Consider the following 10,832-nt stretch of genomic DNA (forward strand, 5'->3'; position numbering starts at 1 on the left):
GTCCAGACATAGCTTCTCATATCAGTAGCTACTTTATTAAAAGAGAATACGAAGAGTACCACTGTTTTTTGAGAGTAAAATTAATGGACGTTCTTTTTTTCGAAGAAAAATCTTTCTTGATCGCGAATGTATGTTGTTAATTCATATATTATTACAATTACAATCTGTTCGTCAGAGCAGTTCTTATACAACCGTTTTTCACACACTGCGAGCACCTTTTTGCCTCTTCGCTTGGTTGCGGTCCACACGGTGTTCACGTGTTAACGCATGCGTTTACTCGATCCTTCCTTCGTATGACATCATCACCGGAGATCAGGCTTAGATCGCCAATTTATTTAACAAATTGAATGGAGGTTTTTTTCATATGGTACCTTATCTAACGAGTCTTTTGGATTCTCTGATGGTAAATCTCAAGGCAACGTTATCGTCCTTTAATTCCGCATCCTTTAATATACGAGTATACATACCACACTCGCTGCTTTCAGTAGCAAATACATGCGTAACAAGTATCCGTAACATGCATTTATGTTTTTCGTGAAATAAATTATTTTTTATATGTTTATTTTGACAAAAATTAGATTAGTACAATCAAATGCCGATTAGAGCCAACACAGGATGTCAAAGTGAAGTTTGATTTATTTAAAATAATTTCAATCTCAAACGTGTGTGTGTGTATGTGTTTTCGATCTAATTTCGGATCCTTATTATCAATGTTCACATATATTGCACTTCCTGGTACACTATACAATAATCGAATCGTTGTATAATAAAATACAAGCAAAATTTGTTCATAACTTACAGGAACATCGAAATGTTATTAAGCTGTTAATACGTCGAACGTCAAGTCTCAGCTGACGAGACAACAAGAAAAGAATTATAGAAAACATTGAGGGAGGCTGTCATCTAAATATAACTATGCTATCATATGCTTTATCCAATAATTCAGTATCGTTCTGTAAATTTAATCCATTAGTTTGTTGTTTGATAAATTGTTTCTGAGATAAATCTCTTAGTATTTTTTCCTCATCTAAGATGCGTATGTTGTCCCAATCAAATTCATGAGAATACTCTAATCGATTTTCCGTAATAACCGTAATAACCTGTGTGGTATTCCAGTTAATGTGGTTTTTAATGTGATGTTCACTAATTCGAGATCTTGACATCCTGTGTTGGCTCTAATCGGCATTATTTGATTGTATCGATTTATCTCAATTGAGCTTTAATACTCAGTTTATTAATTATATATTTATTTTGTATATGTTTTAAATGAATTTCAATATACCTAAATAATTGTGTGATTGCTAACGATAAAGTACTATAACGAAGTATAAGGCAAAGTATATTGAAGGATTATTAGATAAGAGCGGCTATATATTATACATTAGCGTATCTATTTAAATAATATCAGTTTTTATATTCTTAGAAAGACTTTGAATAATTATCAATATATAGAACGTCATGTGGTTCTATGTGAGGGAATTGACAATTGATAAATCTCTAGTTCGATCTTTCATTCTCATCCTACATACAGATTTTTAATTCGTAATCTATGTAAAGCGCTTCTCTGGATGTCCAAGTTTAAAACTGGTTAGGTGTGTCAGCATATGGCTGACAATCACAGTATGTGAAATAATTATTGTTGTAAATGTTTATAAAGATTCATCCTTAGAACAGGCCAAGGTTCATCCTATCCTAATCCTAAGGGTTGTGGAGTCAAAGTCGATTAATTGATCGATTTAATTGGCGATATACATGGATAAAGCGTAAAATATTTTCGCGAATTTTTATTGCTTGAATATGACTCTGACATAAATAATCAGAAAAATTTTTTTATGATGTAAAAAGGAGTATATGAATAGTATCAAACGATCATACATGTGTGTGTGTATATATGTATGTGTGCGTATTTGTGTGTATAAATATGAAATGAAGTAGTCTTATATGAATTGTATTTCTTGTTTGGTACGTAGTATAGGTTTTAGTTCAAACTTGTCGTTTAAATTCGTAGCGTGTAAATATGTACTGGAAATGTAATGCACGTAATTCATGAGGACGATGTATGCATACTGGCACAATATACGGAACACATTAGAACACATTCTGACAAGTGCACTGATATCAAAATATTTAAATAATACTTTTTCCTCAGTTTTTATATGTAAGATTTACGGAAAGTCATTACGTGCGTTTGAAAATCTCATTATATTTTTCTTATATTTTTAATATCTTTCTGCATTGCATTTTTTTTTTAAATAATACAAAATAATGAGACCGAAAGAACTTTGTTGAAAGAATTTTGTTTTAATGATTTATTAGATTTTCAATAGTATTAGATTACAATAGTAATAAAAATTAAACAAAAATTATTAATAATAAAAGTTAAATTAAAAATGTTTGATAGTACATCATATAAATATATTAAAAGAAAGAGAGAGATTGTATACAATGATTTCAAATAATAATTCCACATAATATATTATATAAAAATGTGCTATACGTTTAAATAATAATTTTAATCTATCTTCATATATTGTTTGTGATGTTAGAAATATACGCTTTGATTTCTACATCATAATTTAGTATCTAGTTATACTGGGGAATTTTTTTTACCCATAAAAACGTGTCCTTGTCTGTTTCCACCAATTATAGCAATTCGACTTGTTACCTGTAATGTTTAGCGAATTCATAGTTCATTGCGCACGAATACGTAACTTATGTACTACATGTGACCATGATGATCATACGATAAGTTTAGTTTTAACAAATGTCCTTGTCATTCTTATATTACGTCATGCGGATGTGAAAAAGAAAAAAGATCAATTATTAATAAATATGTCATATAAAAATACATTTGTATTACAAATTGTTTTTTTAGAATATATTCATGTAAAATGGAACGCAATTATAACAGGACTTTATAATATTATGTTATAATATACGTTAAAAATCCATAAAACATATAAAAAGAAAAACATAATATATGATATATTTATATATTGAGTAAAAAATTACAATGATAGTTACAATGTGATTCGATTTAATGCTAAATTTTGGCGAAATAGTACTTTTTACTTTTGAAATAAAATATCTTTTAGTTAACTTAATTGTCCTTATACTTTAACATATTTGGTATCGAACGGATCTAATAATTCGAAAAGGTGTAAAAGAAAAATAATGAATAGAAAGTAAAAAGATTTTGCGGAAAATTAGATAGATAATTATATATTTGTTTAATTTCTTCAAAAGCATCATGTTATATGAAATAATGTATAGGATGTTACAGAAATAGTTGGCCAAACTTTAACAGCATATTCCACTTATTGTAAGGATGAAAAATAGTCATATAAACATGGGTTCGGAAATGCTTCCTTTCCAAATTATGAATATTTTTTATTTACTTATATCTATATTTTCATTATAGAAATTGCTGGAAATGATCGTCTTTGAGGAAAGATTTGTTGATAGAAACGTTGAGCTTCTCTGCAGTTTTCGTTAGCTCACCCATACATGTAATAGATATCTGCCAATTCGATGTTAGAATAAGCTGCTATTTTGATGAATACTATCTTCACTCTTAAATGCTTAAATAAAGATTCCAATTCCATACAGACCTATCTACAGAGTGTTGCGCTTAGATAATTAAAAATTATCTAGATATAGATAAGATAAATCACACAAAAATGTATCTTAGATAAGATGAAGATGATTAACTTTACATTAAGATAAAACTTTACATTTAGATAAAAAATGAAATTTACAAATTTTTATCTAGATAATTTTTAAGATAATTTTGTTTTTAATTATCTATCAGGCAGTAAAACGATTTATGCCCAATTTCTTCACCTCTAGATAATAACTATCTAAGAGATATCTCCTAGAATGGAGATGTTTCTTGGATAAGGTTATCCGCAATTTATCTCGAAATGAAGAAATTGGGCATTAGGATACAAAAAATGTATTTATATTTTCATTAATCTTTATTTTTTACGAATAAAAGTTTTTTGAACATTTCGTCTAACAAACGGTTTCTACGTGGAGTTAATATTTGTTGTCCACAAATAAAAAGGCATTCTACTGGCACTGATAATGGCAATGATGTGTTATACTTAAAAAAAAATTTGTTTGACGTGTGGATACAAATTAAGAATATTTAATTCCTTAGATTTGTCTTCTAAATATGAAAGTACTTCAATGTCTTTGAATTATGACTGATGTCATACTAATCCCAGTTTTATCTATATCATAAAAAAATTCTCATCATTACTACTACTAGAAGTTATATAGAAATTTTTTTACAATACTCTGCTACAATCTTAGTTAATTTGAAAAAGATTTTATCTAAGATAAGATAAAGATAATCTATATTCTTAATAATCTAGATAAAGATAAAGCCATTTCTTCATTTATATAATTATCTAGATAATTTTATCTAGATAACGGAAAACACTGCCTATCTAATAACTTTTGTTTACCTTAGAAGGCGAATAAAAGTACAATTCATGAAACGTCGAAGCGAGGCATGTCGTCCGATGTAAATACGTACAAATAAATAACAACCTCAACGAAAAGAGGCTTCAGGGCACGTAACACGCCAATTTTAAGAGAGAAAAAACGTTTCCGAACCCATGTTTATATGACTTTTTTTCATCCTTACAATGAGTGGAATATGCTCTTAAAGTTTGGCCAACTATTTCTGAAACACTCTGTATAGCGATTAAGTTGAACGTTGAATATTTGTAACCACAACACTTAATAATCTTCCTCTGAAAATCAAATTAATTTAGTAATTATTACAAAGTAAGTAGTATAACATAAAAGCTTGAAAAAAGATTTAATGTAATATAAATTACTTAAATATTATACATAATTAGTTAAATACATAAGATATTATTAAATATTATTGAGCTATATATAGTATATATACTGAGCAAATTTTCTATAATAATGATATAATGGCCCGATATATAATGATCACTGATTGATGTTATCTACTATTGATACAATTTATTATAACATTCCCTGCGCGCGCTCCGCGCGCGATGCTCCATTATATTCTCCTTTTTAGACATTATGAAATATATTGTTACGAATTTATATTCTAAATGTTTGCATTAGAAAACTGACCTCATCGTTATGGCGGATAGAAAATTTGAAAAATCAAAATGGTTGAATCACTATGGCGAATGGAATTCTTAAATACCATAACAATTTTATAATACAATTATTTTTTATCGAACGGTAATGTAACCACGGTACATGTTGCTTCCTTTTTTTGTTTTACGTTTGAAAAAAACGCTTTTAATAAATATCATTTTGGTTATAATAAATATTATAAAAGTAATGATTTTGATTTACGAGTGTATCTTTTAATATTCTTATATTTTTAAAAAAGCCTTCATTATATAAAAAATGTTAAAGTTATTTTAAATAATTCATTCAATGTTTTTTTAATTATTTTAATTCTTATGTCAAATGCAATATATAACTATTATAATACTTTCAGATATTTTTCCAAGCAGAGTTGAAAGTTATTATCACATATATGTCATATTACATATTATTTAACCAAAAATGCTTTAAGAATTACTATTGTCAATTTATTATTAAATTACTATTAAATTACTATCAAATTACTATTGTCAAATCTTTTTGCTTCAAATTTGTCGCTCCTTGTTGACGTAATGAAGAACAGAGCCTTGACTGTCCATGCGCATGAGCATACCTTGTACTTCTACCAATAAGGCTGAATATAATCGCCATTGATCGTTTGCTTCGACGGAAGGCAATCAATATGAATTATACCACGTGCATCCCAAAAAACTGTAATAATTATTTAAGCATTTTGGGATCTAACTTCGACCGACATAAGGCTCTAATTTATCGGTTAAAAAATGAGATTATTATTGTTCGCCAAATTGGTTCAGCCATTTTGAATTTTCAAAATTTAAGATCAGTTTCGGCTTCAGCGACCCCGAAAACCTTTTAATACTACATTTCGCAAAAATCGGAAGACTTTTAGCATTTTCGGTAAAACTTCAATCCGCCATATTGATTCAACCATTTTGAATTTCCAAATTTTGAGACCGGATTCGAAATCGGCGACCCCCAAAACCTTTAGATACAACAAACTAATACTAAAACTAATACTCTAACAGCCTCAACGAAAAGAGGCTTCAGGGCACGTAACACGCCAATTTTAAGATAGGATATAAATTATTACCTATAATTACGATATAATACGAATAATATATACTTATTCAATTTACGTTAATTTTTTTACATAACATTGTAGCTATAAAATATAAGAAAAAATCGATTTCGGCTGGGATACACTGGTGTGCACTGGTGCACATAAAGACCGTTGTACAATGAATAGCGATTTTGGCTGGGACGCACCGACTGCATATTTCGGGTATTGGTGCAACTGGTATGTTCGGCTGGTCGAATGATGCAATTTTTCGTCAGTGTCACATGTTCGTCTGGGCTCAGTACACCGCACAAGTGTACACAAAGTGGCCCTAATAAATAAGGCTGGAATCAGACTACGCATTGAAGATAGTCTGATTCCAGCCTTATACAGATGCCATTTCATGAGACGCTGAAAAACAGCATGAGTATGATCACGTGATATCAATTTTAACACTAGCTCTCTACACGTGTATATAGCACTACATACTTTTCATGCATTTTCATTGTCTAGCATCAATTTTGATCATATATTCTATTTTGACGCTGAAAATGAGCGTCGAGAGTCAGCATGAAAAGTACTTTATTCACGTTACGATGAATGATTTATATGTGCTTATGAAATTGTTAACATCATCGTCATCAAGTGCGATGATGAATTAATATACCTAATAGAACGTAAAAAAAGAACAAATGTTAAAAGTTAAAATTGCATTGAAGAGGTTGTGCGAAAAACGTACGTTCAATAAAACAGTTCAGTTTTGCAGATTAGACCAACTATAATAATGTGATTTATTGCACAGAAAATGTTTATTTAGAATTTGGAAATGACTTCGATCCAAATGTCGCGAGAAACGTACCACGAAATAATAGAGAAATTCGAAAGATCAATATTTTACAGTGTAAAACGGTTTTAATATGCACCAGTGCACATCAGTGTTATCAGCCGAAATCGCTATTAGCAGAAAAAAGAAGTAACATCAGCTGATAAATATATGAATAACGTAGATTACCATTTGTCCGACTGTGAACAAAAAAAAAATTATAAAATATTTTTTTATTATTTATCTGCGCTCCTACAAAATTGAATTTATCAAAATTATTCTTCATTTACAAAATATTCCGTTATCAATTTTGATTGACTTTAGATATGTATAAGACAATCAAAAATAAAAGATTGATATTTTTGTATATTATATCTCTTGCTAAAATAATATAGATTGATTTCAATTAATAAAATATCTATGAAATGTTCATCTACATAAAAATATATTTTAAATAAAAGTTTTATGACATTTGATATATTGGGTTGTCCGGAAAGTCCGTGCGGATTTTTAAGCAAAATTCATACGACAAATTTTTATTGTTAAAAGTAATTTTATTCTGTAATATATGCACCATTATTTTGCACAATACTTTTCCATCTTTTGGGTAATTTCATAATTCCCCTCTCGTAGAAGTCCTGGGGTTTTTCGGCGAAAAAGCTGTCCAAGTAGTTTTTGAGGAGTTCCAAAGAAGCAAAGTTTAAACCATTAATTGAATTTTGTAGCGCCCGAAATAAATGATAATCCGAGGGTGCAATGTCGGGGGAATATGGTGGATGAGGCAAAACATCCCAGCCAAACGCCAATAATTTTTGTCGAGTCTGTAAACTTGTATGAGGTCTGGTGTTATCATGATGAAAAACGACGCCTTTCCTATTGATCAATTCCGGACACTTTTTGGTGATTTCCACCTTCAATTTATCCAACTGTGAACAATACTTGTCCGAATCGATGGTTTCGTTGTTCGGTAGTAGCTCATAGTACACTATCCCCTTCCAATTCCACCAAATGCAGAGCATTACCTTCTTTCGATGTAAGCCTGCCTTCGGAGTGGTCAATGGCAGTTCACCTCGCTTGCTCCATGACCTTTTACGCTCGACATTATTATAAATTATCCACTTTTCGTCGCCTGTTATGATACGCTTCAAAAATGGATCGTATTCGTTGCGTTTGTATAGCAAATCGCTGATGGAAATGCGATCAATACGATTTTTTTCAATTAAGTCGTGCGGTACCCAAACATCAAGTTTTTTTATAATCTGGAGCTTGTTTAAATGTTCGGAAACAGCTGATTTGCCAATGTTTAACCTTGCTGCGATTTCCCGAACTGTGATTTGCCGATCGGAATCGATTAAAGCTGTAATTTGGTCGACATCGATGTGATCATGGTGACTGGCCGGCCAGAGCGAGGAGCATCTTCAATATTCATTTCTCCTGAACGAAATTTAGCAAACCACTTCTGGCACATGCGATCACTTACGGCATCTTCCCCGTATACGGCACATATTTTTTTTCGAGTTTGTGTCGTGTTCTTGCCTTTGCAGAAATAAAAAAGCATTATGCATCGAAAAAACACGTTATTTCCTTCCATCTTTAAGCTGATTTCAAGTAAACAGTTTTTAATTTATTGGAATAATGAATATCACTAATTATGCTTTGAAATGTCACTAATCAAAACACGAAAGCATCTGACACATCGCCTCGACATAAACATATGATATTCGCCTTCAAACGACATCTGTTGAGAAATACGCACGAACTTTCCGGTCAACCCAATACTTCATAATTATGTATTTAAATTTTTTGGAAATATTATATCTTTCAATATATTTCTATTGTCCATTTATTATTCTTACAAAATTACAACTTTTTATTTAAACAAAAAGAGTATACACATCGAATCATATGTCGACGTGTTGACAAAAAATGCAAAATACGTATAGTTAATTGACCGTCGCTAATAGCAAGGTAATCATATCCGTTGATTGTCAATAGCGGAAGTAACATTTTATTTCATGTAATTGAACATCATATGTTCACAGCTGAGAAACGTAAAATAGAAGTGATGGATGCTATCAGGTATGAAGGAAGATAGGAAGCAAAAAAAAGAATGAAAGAATTAAAAAGATACTCTTATAATAAATCACTTTTTTCGCTGTCACATTTTTTCGTGATCGGCTTATTATATTGGATTTCATCCATTAGTATTTATCATCGAATCTGATATCTTATATAACTTCTTACTTTGACAATACTATCATGAATCGGTTAAAAGAATTATAATATCATCAATATATAAATTGACATTAATATGTTAATAACTAGATTATAGGTAGACTAATTTAAATTAATATATGCATGAATATTAAAATAGATGTACGCTATAATTTTACATCGACCGTTTAATATTATTTCTTTTAATGCAGAATCACACAAAGGAAATCTAGTTATATAAAAATATACCCTTTATTTATAAAATATATCATTTATTTATAAAAAGCTATTATTTCATAAAAACGCATGTTATAAAAGATTTGTTGCATGATGCAACCTATTTTCCTCGTAAAGTACATTTTTACTTAAAATATTTAGTTAAAAAATTTACTTTTTTTAAATTTAAATTTAATCTTTATCTCTATTAAAGGATATCGATGCGTTTTTTTATTTGGTATACCAAATTAATATTTGTTCTTTCATTGGTCTCATGCAATCAGAGAAAGAGGAAAAGGATTGCGCTTGCCGGTCGCGTCATTGCAGCGGAATTTCGGCTGTAAGTATTCGTAACGGAACAACTGGCTCCTTAATAGCGCGGCAATTTGAAGTACTATACGAAAAAAAAGGGTAGTATAAACGTCGTAATGTTTTATCAAACCCTGATCATCAGACCCGGTTCTCTGAACCTTCCCGCGACTTCCTACTTCTTTTCGTAAACAAGAAACTTGCTGGATTCGTATTTGAGAGTTCTTCACCCTCTCCACATGTTCATCCATCATCCCGTACTTTCGTGACTCACCGATGACCATCTTTTCGCATCTTGAGTCTGTGGAAGTCTTAATTCGACACGCGTCACCTGCTATCTTCAAGAGTGTTTCGTAAACGTATTACGTAAACATTTAATTATATTTTGAGCATAGCCAATATATATTACTTATTGATAAGTTTATTAAATATTTCGATATATATATATATATAAGCTATGTAATAAATAAAAAAATATTTGTATGCTTTATATAATTCACTCCCTTCAACATATGATGATTATAGTATAGACATGATAGTTCTTATATTTCTAATTTAATTAATTATAAATTAGATCGAAAGCAATAACTTCCAATTTATTATTATTTATTAATTTTGAATTTTTGAATTTTACATTTAATGATACAGAGCAACATAGATTTGAAACATCATTATATTTGCATTTATTTAATTTTGATACATCTATGATTAATATCTATTTTATCAATTCTAAGTCACGTCGGTGATTGTAATTAACGATACGCTTACAAGTTTCGTGATTCCTGATCGGATAATGATCTTGTCACATTTACGAGTAAGTAATAATCTGTATTCATATAAGCTACTATCGATTGATCTATAATCTGCAAGAAATAACCGATGAGAAATCAAGTTCAAGATCAAGATCAATAATCTTGCGAGAAGGTCGTCATTAAGAGGAAGAGAGAAGTGTTTCCACGGTGAGTGACTCCTGGGCCAAGGACTTCGATCTGCAACTGACTTTCACGTTTCATGCAACGATTTATATTCAACGACCTTTTCATCCAATCCTCTTTCATTTAAAAATATTTCTTTACTTGTGCG

The 10,832-nt window shown here is 30.2% G+C and overlaps 1 protein-coding gene across 1 annotated transcript; it reads right to left on the reverse strand.

Moving 5' to 3' along the window:
• Nucleotides 1-7,498: 7,498 nt before the first annotated feature.
• LOC108725132 (histone-lysine N-methyltransferase SETMAR-like) lies at nt 7,499-8,495 on the reverse strand. Its single transcript, XM_018451932.1, has 2 exons — nt 8,491-8,495; nt 7,499-8,426 (listed from the first exon to the last, which is right to left on the reverse strand). The coding sequence occupies exons 1-2, from the start codon at nt 8,493-8,495 to the stop codon at nt 7,565-7,567; spliced, it is 867 nt and encodes a 288-aa protein (XP_018307434.1). The 3' UTR covers nt 7,499-7,564.
• Nucleotides 8,496-10,832: the final 2,337 nt, after the last annotated feature.

Source organism: Mycetomoellerius zeteki, unplaced genomic scaffold (assembly GCF_001594055.1).
Source record: "Mycetomoellerius zeteki isolate Tzet28-1 unplaced genomic scaffold, Tzet1.0 scaffold1074, whole genome shotgun sequence".
NCBI lineage: Eukaryota > Metazoa > Arthropoda > Insecta > Hymenoptera > Formicidae > Mycetomoellerius > Mycetomoellerius zeteki.